The 20,011-nt window shown below is 33.1% G+C and overlaps 1 protein-coding gene across 2 annotated transcripts in view; it reads left to right on the top strand.

Annotated features, from left to right (window-relative positions):
• Positions 1-20,011, top strand: part of STXBP5L (syntaxin binding protein 5L) — a 387,479-nt gene that overhangs the window by 261,949 nt on the left and 105,519 nt on the right. Inside the window, exons 18-19 of one of the 2 annotated variants that reach the window (XM_057697539.1) lie at positions 13,725-13,876; positions 15,891-15,962. In XM_057697539.1, coding sequence (XP_057553522.1) covers positions 13,725-13,876; positions 15,891-15,962 — 224 coding nt within the window. The remainder of the gene's footprint in view (positions 1-13,724; positions 13,877-15,890; positions 15,963-20,011) is intronic. The other variant, XM_057697540.1, reaches the window with a different exon arrangement.

Here is a 20,011-nt window from a genome sequence, read left to right as displayed (position 1 = left end):
TGGTATCATTTCATTTTAACCTCAGTAACTTATTTAGTATTATCGTAGTAGAGTCTGAAGAGTGAATCTTCTTGGTTTCTATTTAATTGTGTAAAAGCATGTAGGACTACTTATTTGTAAATCAATTAGAGAACTTTAATATGGGCTTTATTCTTAATAATTGAGGGGATGTTTTCCCCAGGTGTTAGATTACTTCCAATAGTCATAATTTCTTTTCCTTTTCTAAAAACTGGAATATCCAAATAAGTTACTCCTTTTATTTTTATAGTATGTCAAAAGCACGTGCCACCCTGAAGGCACATCTACTATTAGTATTAAAACCATTGTCGGTATGTTAAAGTGGATCTAAATAAAATAAGTATAGGTAATGGGATATTTTATTTTATTTTAGATATTTTATATTAAAATTATAATATTTAACTATACAGTATACTTGATTTTTTAAGTACAGAAACCACAATCAAGTAATAGTATATTAGAGTTGAATATCAGTCAAGTCATGATGAGATGAGTTAAAATTTTCAAAAGCTATTAGATGGTCATGTGATTCACCTTCATCAGAAAGGGAAGTCGTTCAGCTGGGTTTAGATTAGAGCTATATTTAACAGTTATGTGGGAAACAAATACTATTATAATTTTATCAGCACTACTATGACTAGTTGACAAATATTGAATATTTTTTGGTCATCACTTTAAACAGGTAAAAAATAAACTTTTTCTAAATGTTAAGAGAAATACTAGGCTAAGTGGAAAACTTGCAATACATTTCTCATTTTGAATTAGAAACCCTAAAACATAACCTTGTCTTTTATACATAGTGAAAAGTGTTTAACATAATTAGAAAAGTACATCTGCTTAAGAACTAAACAGACTTCTGTGATCTAAATATCTATCTCTGTGTCTTTTTCTTGTAGATTATCCAGGTATCCTAAATTATCAGTAAATTCAGTTTGACGCTAAAATAAGTTCTTGAATGTAATTAAAGATATAGAAGTTATAATTTGAGCCATACATGAAGGCCTTATGATTCGTAGTGTTTTAAGAATAAGTCCATTTTATTCAGCTATTATCTTGTATAATTTCTTTAAACACAGAATTTTATAATATTAAAATAGTATTGGTTTCTTTGACCAAGAAAATTGATATGAGGAATTTAGGAAATTAAAATTAATTAGACTTTTTATAAGAAAATAACCTATGATTTACATAACTTAAAACTGTCCAGTAGAACTTTCTGCAGTAAGGAAATATTCTATAACCTGTGCAGTAAATATGGTATCAGTAGCTACATTAAGCACTTGAAATAAAGTTACTAAAACTAAGGAACTGAGTTTTAATTCTATTTCATTGTGCTTAAATGTTTACTTTTAATTTAAATTTAACTTAAATAGTGCTGACATTATTTTTATGTGGTGGTAAAACCAGGGAGAAAACATGAAGCTATTTTAAAGATGAAATTATTAAATCAGTCTAATTTTTCCAAAGTGTATTGACTATAAATATCACATATGCATTTTTTCTAAGTATATATTAATAACAAAAACTTTAAGCTTAGAAGCAAATTTTTGCTTTTTATCCTGTGACCTTTTATCCAGTCATTAAAGAAATTTAATGACATATTTCAAGTCATATTTAAACCTGTTTTTCTATCACTATTTTTTGAGTTACAGCTTTAGAAAGAAAAATAATTTCTTAAGCACCAACATATATTTAAAGATATGAAATAGGAATGGTTTTTAAATATTTGATTTTCACATATAAGTGCTTATACATTAACATTGTTTATAAATGCCAAATAGAACAGGATGCCCATAGGACTTGTAGAGAATTTATAATCTATATTTTTAATTCCCTTTTGAAGGTAGGCAAATTATATTATTTCTTTATTTAAAAATATTTTATACTAATAAAATAGAAAAGTTTATCAACTTGTACAACTTAAAAGATCTAATTTAATAAGATGCAGACTTTAAGGTAGATATTAAAACAAAGAACAGACTAATAAAATTAGTTATTTTATTATAACTCCCAAGTCTTGAAAACATCTCTCAGTTGATTAGTATTTTCTTTTGAATTTCCTCACCTACAAAATATTGGAAGTAAAAACAATGTTCATTGCAGCACTTTTACAATAGCCAGGAAATGGAAGTAAGCTAAATGCCCATCAACAGATGAATGGATAAAGAAGATGTGGTACATCTGTACAATGGAATATTACTCAGCCATAAAAGGAACAAAATTGAGTTATCTGTGGTGAGGCAGATGGACCTAGAGTCTGTCATACAGAGTTAAGTAAGCCAGAAAGAGAAAAACAAATACCATATGCTAATGCATATATATGGAATCTAAAAAAAAATGGTACTGATGAACCCAGTGGCAGGGCAAGAATAAAGATGCAGATGTAGAGAATGGACTTGAGGACATGGGATGGGGGGGAGGGTGGTGCGAAGGGAAAGCTGGGACAAAGTGAGAGAGTAGTATTGACGTATTTATACTACCAAATGTAAAATAGATAGCTAGTGGGAGGCTGCTGCATAACACAGGGAGATCAACTCAATGATTGGTGATGATTTAGAGGGCTGGGATAGGGAGGGTGGGAGGGAGGCCTGGGAGGGAGGGGATATGGGGATACATGTATATGTATAAATACAGTTGATTCACTTTGTTGAACAGCAGAAACTGGCACAACAGTGTAAAGCAATTATACTCCAATAAAGAGCAAAAAAAAAAAAAAAACACATTTTTTTCTCAATGAAATTGTTTTATCTTTTGTGTAGGTTAACCAAAATATCCAATTAAAAAATATTTTTTTCTCTACCCATTGTTATCTGCCTGCTTCTTTCCAGAACACTTTTAGGGACAACAGTCTATAACTCTGTAACTGTACTTGTGGTTCTATCAGACTTCCATTTTGGTGGTTTTTTTTTTTTTTTTTTTTTTTTGGTGGGGGGTATTGCTGATTTGATTTACAATGTCATGTTAGTTTTAGGTGTACAGCAAAGTGGTTCAGTTATACATATACATATATCCATTCTTTTTCAGATTCTTTTCCAATATAGGTTATTACAGAATATTGAATAGAGTTCCCTGTGTTATACAGAAGGTCCTTGTTGATTATATATATATTTTAATTAATTAATTAGTTTATTTATTTATTGGCTGTGTTGTGTCTTCGTTGCTGCACATGAGCTTTCTCTAGTTGTGGTGAGCAGGGGCTACTCTTCATTATGGTGCATGGGCTCCTCATTGCAGTGTCTTCTTTTGTTGTGGAGCACAGGCTCTAGGTGCACAGGCTTCAGTAGTTGCAGCATACAGGCTCAATATTTGTGGCACATGCGCTTAGTTGCTCTGTGGCATGTGGCATCTTCCTGGAGCAGGGATCGAATCCCAATCCCTTGCATTGGCAGATGGATTCCTAACCACTGTGCCACCTAGGAAGTCCCTGATTATATATTTTATATATAGTAGTGTGTATATGTTAATCCCAAGCTCCTAATTTATCCCTCCCACCCACCTTTCCCCTTTGGAAACAATAAGTTTGTTTTAAAAGTCTGTGAGTCTGTTTCTGTTTTGTAAATAAGTTCATTTGTATCATCTTTTTAGTTTCCACATATAAGTGATATCATATGACATTTGTCTTTGTCTGACTTACTTCACTTAGTATGATAATCTCTAGGTCCATCCATGTTGCTGCAAATGACATCATTTTGTTCTTTTTTTATGGCTGAGTAATATTCCATTATACACACACCCACACCCCCCACATCTTCTTTATCCATTCATCTGTCAGTGGACATTTAGGTTGCTTCCATGTCTTGGCTATTCTAAACAGCACTGCATAGCCATGAACATTGGGGTGCATGTATCCTTTCAAACCATGGCTTTCTCCATATATATGCCCAGGAGTGGGATTGCTGGATCATATGGGAGTACTATTTTTGGTGTTATTTTTTAAAGGAAAACTTTTTTTCAGCTTTATTTAGATATACTTTACATATAATATTGTGTACAGATGGTTGCAGAGAACAATAAATGGGTTCTCTCTTTTCACAAATAATTGCCAACACTGAGCCACAGAATATTTCTGTTATATCACTGTTTCAAAACTACAAGTATTAAAAGAAATGACTATTCCCTTTCATTGTCTCCTTAGTTGTACCTCCTATAATTGCGTTATCATGGAATGTCTGGATTTTATAACCCGAGATACTAAGGTGTTTGTTTTTATACAGCACACCCACACTTTGTGTTTTATATGCTCTGCCAAGAACTCAAAAAATTGTGTTGGTCTGGAAGGAAGAAGAAATTCCATGGTTTGTTATTTTTAGTTTTTTTAAGGAACCTCCATACTGTTCTCCATAGTGGTTGTACTGATTTATCTATACATTCCCACCAACAGTTTAAGAGGGTTCCCTTTTCTCCACACCCTCTTCAACATTTGTTATTTGTAGACTTTTTGATAATGGCCATTCTGACCTCTGTGAGGTGATACCTCATTGTGGTTTTGATTTACATTTCTCTAGTAATTAGCAATGTTAAGCATCTTTTCATGTGCTTTTTGGCCAAACAGAAATGTCTGTTTAGATCTTCTGCCCATTTTTTGATTGGGTTGTTTGTTTGATATTGAGCTGTTTGTAGATTTTGTTTGTCGCTGTATGTAGACCCTTGTTGGTGGCTTCATTTCCAAATATTTTCTGCCATTCTGTGGGTTCACTTTTTGTTTTGCTTATGGCTTCATTTGCTGTGCAAAAGCTTTAAGTTTAATGGGGTTCTATTTGTTTATTTTTATTTTTATTGCTGTAGCAAGTGGATCCAAAAAGACACTGCTGCGATTTATGTCAAAGAGTGTTCTACCTATGTTTTCCTCTAAAAGTTTTATAGTATCCAGTCTTATATTTAGGTCTTTAATCCATTTTTGTGTATGGTGTTAGAGAATGTTCTAATTTCATTCTTTTACATGTAGCTTCCTCTTTTTCCAGCACCACTTATTGAACAGGCTGTCTTTTCTCCATTGTATATTCTTGCCTTCTTTGTTGTAGGTTAATTGACCATAGGTTCATGGGTTTATTTCTGGACTTTCTATCCAGTTCCATTAATCTGTGTTTCTGTTTTTCTGCCAGTACTATACTGTTTTGATGACTGTAGCTTTGTGGTATAGCCTGAAGTCAGGGAGCCCGAGTCCTCCAGCTCCATTTTTCTTTCTCAGGATTGCTTTGGCTATTTGGGGTTTTCTGTGTTTCCATACAAATTGTAAAATATTTTGTTCTAGTCTTGTGAAAAATGCCATTGGTAATTTGATAGGGATTGCATTGAGTCTGTAGATTGCCTTGGGTAGCATAGTCATTTAGTCATTTTGACAATATTGATTCTTCCAGTCCAAGAACATGGTGTATCTATCCGTTTGTGTCATCTTCAAATTCTTTCATCAACGTCTTAGAGTTTTCAGGGTACAGGTGTTTTGTATCCTTAGGTTTATTCCTAGGTATTTTATTCTTTTTGATGCAATGGTAAATGGGTTTTTTCCCTTAATTTCTCTTTCTGATTTTTCATTGTTAGTGTATAGAAATGCAAGAGCTTTACATGTATTAATTTTGTATCCTGCAACTTTACCAGATTCATTGGTGAGCTCTAGTAGTTTTCTGGTAGCATCTTTAGGATTTTCTATGTATAGTATCATGTCATCTGCAAACAGTGACAGTTATATTTCTTCTTTTCCAATTTGGAAATATATGGCATATATGGCCTTTATTATGTTGAGGTATGTTTCCTGTGTGCCCACTTTCTGGAGAGTTTTATCATAAATGGTATTGAATTTTGTGAAAAGCTTTTTTTTTTTGCATCTATTGATATGATCATATAGTTTATATTCTTCAGTTGGTTAATGTGGTGTATCACACTGATTGATTTGTGAATATTAAAGAATCCTTGCATCCCTGAGATAAATCCCACTTGATCATGGTATATGATCCTTTTAATCTATTGCTGGATTTGGTTTGCTAGTATTTTGTGGAGGATGTTTGTGTCTATGTTCATCAGTGATATTGGCCTGTAACTGTGTGTGTGTGTGTATGGTATCTTTCTCTGGTTTTGGTATCAGGGTGATGGTAGCCTCATGGAATGAATATGGGAGTGTTCCTTCCTCTGAAATTTTTTGGAAGAGTTTCAGAGGATAAGTGTTAACTCTTTTCTAAATGTTTGATAGAATTTGCCTGTGAAGCCATCTGATCCTGGACTTTTGTTTGTTGGAAGTTTTTAAATCACTTTTTCAGTTTCAGTGCTTGTGATTAGTCTGTTCATATTTTCTATTTCTTCTTGTTAAGTCTTGGAAGGTTGTATCCTTCTAAGAATTTGTCCATTTCTTCCAGGTTGTCCACTTTATTGGCATATTGTTGTTTTTTTATATTTTTATTTTTTATTTTTTTTCTTATTTTTATACAATTTTTTTTTAACATTCATTTATTTATTTTTTTGGATGAGTTGGGTCTTAGTTACAGCACACAGGATCTTTCTTTGAGGTGCGCGGGCTTAGTTGCCCCATGGCATGTGGGATCTTAGTTCCCAGACCAGGGATTGAACCAGTGTCCCCTGCATTACAAGACAGATTCTTAACCACTGGACCACCAGTGAAATCCCCCATATTGTTGTTTTTAATAATCTCTTACGATCCTTTGTATTTCTGTGGTGTCAGTTGTAATTTCATCTTTTTCATTTCTACTTTTATTGATTTGAGCACTTTCCCTTTTTTTTTTTGATGAGACTAGATAAAGGTTTAGTTTACCTTTCCAAACAACCAGCTTTTAGTTTCATTGATCTTTGCTACAGTTTTCTTCGTTTCTATTTCATTTATTTCTGCTATGATCTTTATGATTTCTTTTCCTTCTGATAACTTTGGGTTTTGTTTGTTCTTTCTCTAGTTGCTTTAGGTGTATGGTTAAGTTATTTATTTGAGATTTTTCTTATTTCCTGAGGTAAGATTGTATTGCTATAAACTTCCCTCTTAGAATTGCTTTTGCTGCATCCCATAGGTTTTAGATCATTGGGTTTTTGTTTTCATTTGTCTCCAGGTGTTTTTTTTATTTCCTCTCAGATTTCTTTGGTGATCCATTGGTTGTTTAGTAACATATTATTTAGCCTCCATGTGTTTGTGAATTTTACAGTTTTTTTTCTTGTAGTTGATGTCTAATCTTATAATGTTGTGGCTGGAAAATATGCTTGGTATGACTTCAATTTTCTTAAATTTACCAAGGCTCACTTTGTGGCCCAGCATGTGATCTACCCTTGAGAATATTCCATGTGCACTTGAGAAGAATGTGTATTCTACTGCTTTTGGATGGAATGCTCTATAAATATCAGTTAAGTTCATCTGGTCTAATGTGTCATTTAAGGCCTGTGTTTCCTCACTGATTTTCTGTCTGGATGATTGGTCCATTGATGTAAGTAGAATGTTAAAAGTCCCCCATTATTATTTTTGTGTTACTGTCAATTTCTACTTTTATGGCTGTTAGTATTTGCTTTATATATTGAGGTGCTCCTATGTTGGATGCATATATATTTACAATTGTTATATCTTCTTCTTGGATTGATCCCTTGATCTTTAGTTAGTGTTCTTCTTTGTCTCTTGTAATGGACTTTAAAGACTATTTTATCTGCCCCCTGGTAGGTGAGGTTGGTCCAGGGTCTTGTGCAGGCTTTCTGGTGGGAGGGACTAGTGCCCCCACTGGTGGATGGAGCTGGGTCTTGTCCCTCTGGTGGACAGGGCCATGTCAAGGGGTGTTTAGAGATGGCTGTACACTCCGGACAACTTTAGACTACCTGTCTGCTGATGGGTGTGGCTGTGTTCCCACCCTGTTAGTTGTTTGATCTGAGGCATCTCAGCACTGGAGGCTTTAGGCTGTTGGGTGGGGCCAGGTCTTGGTGCCAAAATGGCGACCTCCTGGAAAGCTCACACCAGTGAATATTCCCTGGAGCTTCCATCACCAATGTCCTTGCCCCCAGAGTGAGCCACAACCAACCCTCACCTCCCCAGGAGACCCTTCAAGACCCACAGGTAGGTCCAGCCCAGGGTCCTATGGAGTCACTGCTTTGCCCTGGATCCCAGTGCACCCGAGACTTTGTGCCCCTCAAAAGTGTAGTCTCTGTGCAGTTCCTATACTTAAGCCCCACTGGCCTTCAAAGCCAAATGCTTTGGGGGCTCCTCTTCCTGATGCCAGACTGCCAGGCTGGAGAGACTGATGTGGAGCTCAGAACTCTCACTCCTGTGGAAGAACCTCTGCAATATAATTATTTTCCAGTTTGTGGGTTGCCCACCCAGTGGATATGGGGTTTGGTTATATCATGAAAGTGCCCCTCCTACCATCTCATTGTGAGTTTTTCTTTGTCTTTGGGTGTAGAATTTTTTTTTGGTAGGTTCCAGTCTTTTTTGTCAGTGGTCATTTAGCAGTTGTAATTTTTGTGTTTTCATGCGAGGAGGTGAGCTCAAGTCCTTCTACTCCAACATCTTGTCCTAAACCTCCCCCAGACTGCAGGTGCTGTGCCATGCCAGGGGCATGACAGCCTGTGGCTTCCCCGAGTCCAGACTGGTGAGTTTGAGTCCTTGCTCTGGCTCAGATGCATTTGCAGCCTCACCAGTTCAGGGCTGCAGCCATAACCCTAGGCCAGAGGCAGCACCTTTGAAGCGTGGCAGGCCAGCCAACCACCAGGGCAGGGAGCATGTGGGTCCATTTTGGTAGTAATTTAATTAAATATTTATTAATGTTAAAAGTAACTTTATTGAAGTATTAATGTATTTGAAATAAATTTATCAATTGTAAGTATGCAATATGAGTTTTGACAAATATACATAACAATGTAAGTTATGTAACCACCAACAGACTAATTTTAAAAAAACTACTCATCATCTCAGAAGATTCCCTCATGCCCTTTGCATTCAATTATTACCTCTCACTCCTTGGCCCCACAAAGGAGGGGATTTGCTTTCTGTCACCATAGTTTTACATTTATTACAATTTTATGTAAATAGAAATGTAAATTATTTTTTCTTTCACTTAGCATAATGCTTTTGTGATTCATCCATGTCGTATATATCTGTGGCTTGTTCATTTTCATTGCTGCATAATATCCCATTTTGTGGCTACAGAAATGTGTTGTATCCATTAACAATTGATGGAAATATGGGTTGTTTCCAGCTTGGGTCTATCATGAATAAATCTGATATTAACATTCAGGTAAAAGTCCTTGTGTAACATTTACTTGTATTTTCTTGGGTAAATAAGAACAGGATTACTGAGTCATATGGTAAGTATATGTTTATGAGACAGGATAAACTATTTTATGAAAAGGTTATATCATTTTGCATTTCCACCAGCAATGCATGAGGGTTTTGGTTTTTCCACATACTTGTCACCACTTCATATTGTCTATCTTTTCAATTTTATCTACTCTGATGGGTTCAGTGGTAATTGTGGTTTTAATTTACATATGCCTGGTAACTAATGATGTTCGGCATCTTTCAAGTGCTTATTTCACATTTGTGCATCTTGTTTCATGAAATGTCTGTTCAAATCTTTTACCTACTTTTTAAATCAAGTTGTATTATTACTGGGAGTTCTGTGAATATCTTGAATAAGATATGTATTTTCCAAATGTTTTCTCTCAGTCCATGGCTTATCTTTTCATTTTGTTAATGGTATCTTTTGTAAAGCAAAATGATTTAATTTTGATGTCATGCAGGTTATACATTTTTTATTTTATAGTTTGTGCTTTTCATGTCCTGTTAAACTGTTGCCTAAACCAAGATTATTACAATTTTCTTCTGATCCATTTTAATTTTTGTGTTTTATGAGAGGTAAAAATTAAGGCTCCATTTTTTACTTTGGGTATCCAATTGTTTTTATCATGATTTATTGGAAAGATTATCTTTCCTCTGAGTTGCCGTAACACTTTTCTCAAATATAAATTGGTCATTTCTGTGTGTTTGTTTGTGGATATTGTTCTCTTCCACTAATATTTATGTTTATCTTTTTTTCAAAACCATTCTGTTGTTATTCTTGTAGCTTTAGAGTATGTCTTGAAATTTTATAATGTGGGTCCTTAAACTTTTTTATTTTTCAAAATCGTTTGGGCTATTCTAGATCACTGAATTTTCATACATATTTTAGAATCATGTTTTCAATTTCTTAAACAATAAAGAAGTCTGCTGGGATTTTGTTTGGAATTGCTTTCATTTTGCAGCTCAATTTGGGAAAAGTTAACGATATTGAATTTTCTGACCATGGATCAAGGTACATCTCTATTTATTTAGGTCTTCTTTAATTTCCCTCAGCAATGTTTTGTGATTTTCAGTGTACATGTTTTCTACATGTTGTTAAATTTATACCTACTTCATAATTTTGATGCTATTATGAATATTGGATGGAGAGTTCTATAAATTTCAGTTTAGCCAAGGATGTTGATAGTGTGGTTCAAAACTTCTATATTCTAATTATTTTTTGTCTAATAATTTTATCAATTATTGAAAGAAGAATGTTTGCATCCTCAGCCTTAATTGTAGATTTGTGTTTTCCTTCCAACTCTCAGTATTTCTCCATGTATTTTGAAGCTCTATTACCAGATGAATTCACATATAAGGTTGCTATATCTTCTTGGTGAATTGACCTCATAATCATTCTACCTATAATCCCTCAAAATTTTTCTTGTTCTGATATATACTTTGTCTATATTAATAATTCATTTATATAGCCACATCAGCCTTCATTTAATTAGTGTTTTCATGGTATATGTTTTCCATTCTTTTACTTTGTATTTAAACTAGACTTGTGGTAGGCAACATATATTGGATCTGAATTTCTTTTTTCCACTCAGGCAACCTCTGCCCTTAATTGGGGTGTTTAGACCATTGATTGACATTAATGTGATTATCCCTATTGTTGGCTTGAATGCAAAGATTTTTCTATTTTATCTCCTATTGTCCTAAGTATTTAATTTTTAAATTTACAGTTTTTCTTTGGTTTATTATATATATTATATCTTTAACTTCAAATAAATAAACAGCATTATACCACTTCACATATACTGTAAGAATTTCTGTTTCTCCTCCTGTTCTTAGTGCTACTGTTGTCATATAATTTATTTGTATACATGTTATAAATCCCACAATACCTTGTTATTATTTTCATTTTAAATGATTGATTATCTTTTGAAGAAATGAGTCTTTAATATTAATCCATGTATTTACCATTTATGGTGCTCTTCTTTAAAGATCCATATTTTTACCTGGAATCATTTTTCTTCTGCCTAAAGTACATCCTCTATTATTTCTTATAGTACAGGTCCCCTAGTGATGAGTTCCCTCAGATTTTATTCATGTGTAAAAGTTGGTATTTCGCCACTTGAAAGATATGTGCTGAGTATAAAATTTTATTTTAACCTATTATTACCATTTGTTGCTTTAAAGATGTCATGTCATTTTGGATTGTGTAGTTTCCAATGAGTAGATTTCATCATTCTTATCTTTGCTTCTGTGTAGGAAATATATCTTTTCTCCTGGCTGCCTTTAACTTTTCTCCCTATCACTAGTTTTCAGTAATGTGATTATGATGTTTGTACTTTTCTTTATGTTTATTCTGTTTAGAATCTTTTGAGTTTCTTGGATCTCTATGTTTACTGTTATCAAGTTTGGCCATCATTTTGCTATTTTGGTGATCATTTCTTCAAATATGTTTTCTGCCAATCTTCCTTTCTGAGACTCTAATTACATTTATTCTAGACTGCTAGTTTGTCCCGGGGATGTGATGTTTTGTGGTTCGGGTTTTTTTTTTTCTCTCTCATTTCTTTTTGGAAATTTTCTATTGCTATTTATTCAAGTTCATTATTCTTCTCTGCTACAATGTCTAATATTCAGATAATTTTTGCATTTCAGATATATTTTTATCTCCTAAAATTTGATTTGTCTTCTTAATATCTTCCATTTCTCACTTTATCACATTCATATTTTCCTCAGAGAGACTTCTGATCTCCTTAAGTTTCCATTTCCTGTTCTCTAGCCTTGGAAATCTCTCCATTCACTGAGAACACTTAGTTTAAACTAGAATACCTAAAGTTTACTTTGATTGTTATCCTTATCTGATCTTATTCTATGTTGCCTGTTGACCAATATATGAAAACTGTTAATATATTTTGTTCAGCTTTCTAGTTAAGGTTAGGAGATTAAATCCAGTATCCTTACTGACTTTTCAACAATCATTGCCTAACCTCCCCAAATCTAGGGTTTAACTTTCCAGTATTCTTATTTTTAATTCAAAAATAAAAATAATTGTTTTTGCTGGTGTCATACATTCTAGTTGCCTTTGTTTCTCTTCTTAGTATATTGCATTTGGGAACTCTGTCATATCTGTAAGCAGAAGTAATTAACTACTTTTTAACATTAAAAGTTTAGAGATATTAATTTGCTATATAATGTAATATGCATAATATTGCACTTGTAATATTAAGATCAATTCAACTTTTATGTGGAAAATTTTCAAAGTACTTTAATAACATTTTTGATTTGATGCTCATAAAGGCTTTGTGAACTAGCTTTATAATCTAGTATTATAATTCTCATTACAAAGTAAAGAAACTAAAGCCTAGCAAAATTCATTAATTTTTCTCAGTCACATAACCTATAAATGATGAGATGGGATCTTCTGACTTTTATAACAATGTTTTTTCCAGTTTTCTAGAGTCTGTCTTCCTGAAGTTGTAGAACTTCATGTAAAATAGCAAAACATCTAATATGGTAGAACTTGTCACTTCTTGTGAGGAAGGCAATGTGGTGGCATGGAAATAACTAGATTTAGAGTAAGCACATGATTTGTCAACCAGGTTCAGTCTAAGTTATAAAACAACGTGAAATTATATAAAATGAGCAAGACAATTTTCATACAACTATTTTATATTTAGTTTAGGAAGCAAAAAGCACAGAGTTACAATTGTTCAGCTAAAGGGTATGTTATAAATGGAGGGAAAAAAGAGTTTAGAGTATTCCAATGGTTAGGGTGACCAAAATGCCCACTTAGGAGATCCATTTTAATTTTTCAGGAGATTTACTTAAGAAATTAATCAAATGGCCTTTGTATTTTAATAAATGGGACAAAATAAAGATGAAAAGATTGAGAAATTTTTAAATCTTTGTGAATGAAAGTTAGATCTCTGTTCATATCTACTATGGTGTCAAAAATCTTTGATATATGAAGTTAATCTTTATGTAAAATCTTGTATTAGATATATACTGTTTAAGAAGAAAACTAATTTGGAACCTAATAAATATGATTTTATTTGAAAAAGTCATCTAATTGCTTACCTAAGCATCTGTAGCTATTAAAATATGACATTTCTTGATCTATTTACCCCTTCATAGCAAAAACATTTTATATGATTCTTCTGTAAAAACATAAAACTAAGTTAAAGAGCAGGTTGAGTAATCACTACTTACATGATAAAATATATGAGAAAACATGATTGCAGGTCATTCCTTTTTTTTTTTTTTTTGCAATGGTCATGGCTATTATACAAGGTTAACCTATCCTACATAAAGGACCATATCCTTCCTGACTTTCACCAATCACGCCTGACTTACCCAACCCTAAAGCTTTACTTTCCAATAATCTTATTTATTTTTTTAATTCAGAGATAAAAATAATAATGGTTGGTGTGATACATTCTAGTTGCATTTTTTTTTCTCTCAGAGTTGCATTTGGGAACTGCAATGGGTTGGCTGTGGTGGATTTTATACAGAAGACAGTACTGTTAAGCATGGGGACCATTGACCTATATAGATCAAGTGACCTATACCAACGACAACCACGGTCTCCTCGAAAAAACAAGCAGTTCATTGCAGGTAGGAGATAAAACAAGATGGTTATGAACTTGATTAGTTCACCTGTTTTCTTACCTTTAGATTTCTTGTCTTCTGTGATGCTATTCAAATGCACAGAAATATGAAGTCAACATAATTTACAATACCATGTAAGTAAAATTGGCCAGAAACAAAGTAAGAATCTGAAAGGGTAAAGGAGGTGTTTAAACAAATTTGCTGTTAACATTAGGAAGCATCAAGTTTTTTAAGTTGAATTCCTAAGAAATAACAAAAAATAAGAACCTATTAAATATAAAAATGCTATGAAAATCAGGCTCTCTAGTTGAAAAAAAATGCTTGTAATCAGTTGTGTTAAGTTGTGTTAAGGGGGATAATTTTCTTCTAATATTTTATAGCTTTAAAAATATAACTTAAGGGCATTCATCTTAGTTTTAATTTTTTAAATCAACTCCATATTTTAGCTGTCACCTTTCCTTGTTGGATGGTGACTTTCTTGGAGGTACTTTCACAAATGCAGTAAACATTATTAATTAACATTTTAAAATGCTATGAAAGATGATATTTTTCTTGACAGGACCAATTATAAAAGAAAAATACATAAAGTTACTAAAATACAAGCCCAAATACTTTCTATATATAATGCCAAACCTTGATATGCCAAATTATCCAAAGTTTTACTGAAATTTCAGTATATATCCAAATTGTTGGCTTTGTAAACATGGCCAACATTTAGTATATTTTCTGTCCACTGACATAGTTTAGTTGGTAAAAAATTGGTTGAGCAAAAAGGTTTGCAGGGGGAAATGCATCTGTAGTACTGCATGTTATTTTATACAGTTTTTAAAATTTCTCTACTGTTTTTTAAAATAATCAGTTGAATATTGACAGTTTTACTAAATATACCCATGCAAAGACTATTTGAAAGTAAAAAGAGTACATTATGGTAGGTGTTATTTTCTAAATCGCAAGTGTGCCAATTTAACATCTGAAAGTGGTAATAAATGAAGTTTCCTTTTGGACTAATGAAAAGTTACTTGATATTCTGAAATGCTCCCTCTTTGTTAATCTTTCTTTTGTAAACCTCAACCCTTTCCAAATTGCTAGTTTAGACCCTTTTCAGGAGTACAAAAGTTCTCCTTCAGAACCTGGAGAACTTTTGTTTTTTGTTAGGGATCTCAACTTTTAGCAATATATTAAGAGTGCTAGAAATGTAAAATTAGACAGGTTCTGCTTCTACCACTATTGGCTTTTGAAAGAAAGGCAGAATAAGAGAAATTGTGCATGAATGTACCATGAGATTCCCTCACGATTGACAAAGTTGATTTTTGAAAGTTCGTGAACTCTTGAGAGAAAGATGTTAGGGGATAGTAGGCACTGTTTGCAGGCTGAAACACTAATTCAATCAGAAAAGCTGTGGATCCAAAGATAGTATCTAAGTTACTTGCTGGATATAAACAGTGGGATGACAAAGTGTATATTTTGACAGAGGTAATACAGTTATTATTTTATTTAATTTAAACTTATTGAGCCTCAAAATTATGATTAGAGCTCAGAATTTTAATGACTTTAAAATTAGGAAAAACTGTGATGAAGTTGTAAACTCTGCTTCTATTTAGTGTATATAATGAGTACTCACTTTGTGATTAAAAAAAAGAAGACTAAAATCCCTTAGCTTTCTTGTTAATATTGAAGATTAAAGACAACCAATTTTACATTTATGAGGTAACATACATATTATTTATAAGCTAAATAAAAGTTTGCTATGTAAAAAGCATGAAAAGATATATGCCTCTTATTTTTATATGATATTTGATGGAAAAAAATTACTACAGCATTCTCATCATTCATCTATCACCTCTTACGTTCTAATTGATTTTTTGGTATCTCCTTTCTAATTTGATTACCTAAACTTGCTGCAATGTCTTCATCTTGGCTGTTCTAGATTCTGGTATGATATCACTTCCTTTCACGTTAGACTATTTTTCTCTCTTTCTTCTGCCTGCTGCTGATGCTGGTGTTCTGGCATGTTCCAAAGACAACTTTTGCATGCGTGGCCTGTCTAACTTTTATCCTGATTTAACGAAACGGATCCGTACTTCCTATCAGAGTAAGTTCTATTAAAGGTTAGGCAAATAGCTTTTTTAAGTCATAATGCTTGTGTTAAATCCATACATCTGTGCCCAGTAATGTGTTTTTCAAAACACATTCAGCATGCATGCAAATTTTTGTTTTGTTATGGAAATGCAACCTGATGATTTTAATAAAAATTATATAAATATTTCAAATAGTTATTGTCATAAACCCATTTACCCATACTCATTATTTCAGTATTTATTTCAGACCATGCATACCATTGTCTTTTGTTTTGAGGAGGAAGAGCCATGGTGTCCTTGTAAATAATAAACCTTACATTCTAGTATCAATAATAATTGAATGCTTATTTTGGAAACCTTGTGCCTTTAGCCATTTTATAAAATTATTGTAACCAAGGCCACAATATTTGCTTTTTCTAATGTAATTAGATTTCTTAGAGGTAGCTAAATATTTCCAATTTCTGATGCTTTTACTTTAAAATAGAATATACAAACACATTTCTATAGTGATTTTAAGAACCAAACACTGTGAAATTGGGGAATTAAAGTCACAAATAAAAGTCAGCAATAGTAGCATTTACCATGGTAGCAAAAGCAAATCTGAAGATGGTTTGTCAGATACTCTAAAAAATGGTGCAGAAAGAGTGAGGAATGAGAATATGATTGGGGGTACAGATGATACTAGTGATGTTATGGGTAAATATTTATTGACATGAGAAGATGTGTATGTTAACATATTATGTTTAAAAAGAAGTTTACTTAACAGTACACATAATGTGATCTCATATTTGTATAAAATATATATATGGGCACACACATTTGTTGCTTGTATCCTAAATTTCTTCAGACCTCATCTCACCAGCTTGTAGATACTTAATGGAATTATATCACTTATAAAAACCTAAAACTTTTTGTTCCATTAGCTAAAGGAAGTCAATACCTGTGAAAGCCTTAAAAATTTTTCTGGGGTGCAGAGGATGGCTTGTTTTTGCTTATAACTATTCTCTAGTATTCTGCTCTAGCAGAGTACCTCCTTTTTGAGTGCTTCCCACTGCCTCTACTCCTGGTAACTGTGATAGAACACTGATATCTATGTTGGCTTCTGCTGTTACTAAAACAGAAACTTATTAGGTATTATGATAATATTTCTTGACACCTGAAAATTATGTGAAATTTCAGTTTCCATAATTAAAATTTCCATAAAAGTTTTATTGGAACACAGCCAAACTCATTCATCTATATATTGTCTATGGCTGCTTCCAAACTGCAGTGGCAGAGGTGAGTAGTTGCAACAGAAACCATATGGCCAATGAGACCTAAATATTTACTATCTCACTCACATAAATTTGCTGACTTCTTCCCTCTACTATTCTTCATTACCCATCCCCTGCCACCTAAACTGTTTCAGCCAAAACCTTTCCTGAAAATAGTCTCCAGGTGGTCTAACTCACACACTCAGACTTCAGAATCCTAGTTTAGCCTTCTCGAGGTGGGATCCTCCTACTGTATATGTGTGTGTGTGTGAATGCAACCATCTATACAGATACAAAAAGTTTCTGGAACATGAGATTGAGATTTTATACATTTCTTTTAATGTATTTTATGGTATTTCTATAATAAACATGTAGTGCTTTTATAGTAAAAAGAAATTGGATACTGAGGATAAGAAGCAGGCTCTTGTTAATCTAAATTCTACAATATCAACCATGATATACAGGCTAAAGGTCATTACTTCAATAATCTTATGTTGCCTTCAGAATAAAAAAGCCAAGAATTTAGACCTTCATTTAGGGTACCCTAAAATATAATTCTTATCTACATCTTCAAATCAATTTCCTACTATTCCTATAAAAACACTCCTCTTAAGCCAGTGTATGTATCCTTCTACACTTATAATTTACTTATAAGTGAAACTCTCCTGGAAACTCTCTGGAAACTTTCTTTAGATTTCACTCCCTATAGTAAACCTTTCCCTCTGCCATCAGAGCCCTCTGAGAAAATTCCTTAATTTAAATGTCTATAGTGCCTACGGTGTACAGGCTTGTATACAGTAGTGTCTGTACCATTTAATTGGTACTTAGATTTGTTTGCATTTTTATGCATATGCTCTACCTTTATAAATGCATGATAAGAACCTGAAGACCATATCTAAAATTCTTATTGTCCTCTACATCCTGCACAAGTATGAGCTCAGCAAGTCAGTGATGGTAGTAGTGGGATAGAGCATGACAAGAGACTCTTTTCACTCACATGAACAGCCAGGGGACTTTTCAGATTTGATAAATGAGAGTAGATATGGCTCTGTAGTTACTGGGTTCATTGGAATTTTGCAAAAGAAATCATAGTTTCTCTAAACTAAGAATTAAAGTGTCAAGACAGAAGTAAAATCAAGTCCTTAGAAGGCCGTAAAGAGAAGTTCCATGTCTTCCATGGGAGTATGATTTGTGGATGCAATGAAATGCTTTGGAAAGAGCAACAGACATAGGGTCAGAAGGTTTATATCAAGTTCTGTCTTTTCTTCGTATTGACTACTCATTACATTTATAGTCCTAAGCAAGTCATTTAACTGCTCTGAGTTTCTTTTTCCTCATGTATAAAGTAAAAATCATAATCCCTACTTCCCCCTTAGAGACTTTTGGAACTTTTCAAGGTTAGTGTTTGTAATAACACTTCTATAAATAGTAGACATTATTATAATAGAAGATGAAACCACGCCATAGGTTAAATAACCTTTCCAGAATACAACAAATATATGGAAGATTTAGGGCTGACATCAAGCCGGCTGCCTCATCACCTAGTGCTTTTTCTACCTGTTATTATGACAAATTTTGCTAGTTAAAAATGGGTAATATACCATTTGAACCAAAGGAGGTTTGAAACGTGTGCTTAAGGTAGAACATTGTCAGAAAATGTGCTTATGCATCAATTTCTAGTTATTCAATAGGGGAATCCTTTGGAAAGTTTCAATCCTATCTATAGACATTTTCTCTCTTTCACTGCGTAGTTTTTTCGGAGTGTGGGGAATCATAACAGATCCTGGAAACACAAATCAGAAACATAATGAAAAATTGAAAGAAAATGGGACAATAATAAGAGAGAACTAGAAAAGAGAGGCAAATAAATATTTTCAAAAATAAATGGAGCAAGTCAAGAATGGAGCAGGAGTAAAACAAAGAATAAGAGGAATGCCTCAAGGAACAAAAACTAGCAAAAATTATGATAAACAGTAAATGGGAAAATTCTATTTATTTAAAAAATATTTATTAAGCATCTTTTTTATCAAACATTTTTTAGGCACTAAATATATAATGATGAATGAAATAATTATGGTCTTTTCCCTCAGTTTATAACAGAAAGCATATAGATAAAGAAATTCATAAATATACAATTATAGTTGAAAAAAGAAGCAATGCTACAAAAGAAAAAAATGAGACATGGGAAAATTGGACATATTTTTGAGAGTGTTGTCAGGGACAGGTCTATCTGAGGAGGATACATTTAAGTGAATCCTTACAAGATAAGAAGGAATCAGACAAAGCTTTGAACTTACACTTCTGACCAAGATAGACTAAAAGGGACAAGATTTAACATCCTGCCACAAACAAAAACAGCCATAGTAAATAAAGTTGTGGTTTTTAAGACATGGAACATCAGGCAATGAAAAACTAATTTCTGACAGATGAGAAACAAAAGAAGTGAACCCTATAACTATGCCTGTTTTCTGCCCTGAGAGAGTTTCTAGACTGCAGCAAAAGGAGAAGGGGAAACCCAAGAGGAAACTAGTCAACTCCCTATGTTGAGAAGATGAGGATGAGAAACCAGGGAAACCAAAGCAGCTACTGCTCATAAAAAGAGGATCCCACAGATCTACAGTTTCCTCCTCAAAGTACTGATGAACATACATATGTAGCTATCCAGGGACAGGTAAAGAATCATATGAAAAGATTAAAGGAAATGATATCCAACACTCAAACAAAGGGAACAGTGCCTATTTTTTTTCCACCAGGCAGACTAGGAAAAAAAATTATATATATGTGTGTGTGTTTGTGTGTGTGTGTGTATA

The sequence above is a fragment of the Hippopotamus amphibius genome, chromosome 10, assembly GCF_030028045.1.
Source record: "Hippopotamus amphibius kiboko isolate mHipAmp2 chromosome 10, mHipAmp2.hap2, whole genome shotgun sequence".
Classification (NCBI taxonomy): domain Eukaryota; kingdom Metazoa; phylum Chordata; class Mammalia; order Artiodactyla; family Hippopotamidae; genus Hippopotamus; species Hippopotamus amphibius.
The sequence above is the reverse complement of the archived record's forward strand: the minus strand, read 5'-3'. Positions and strand labels throughout refer to the sequence as shown.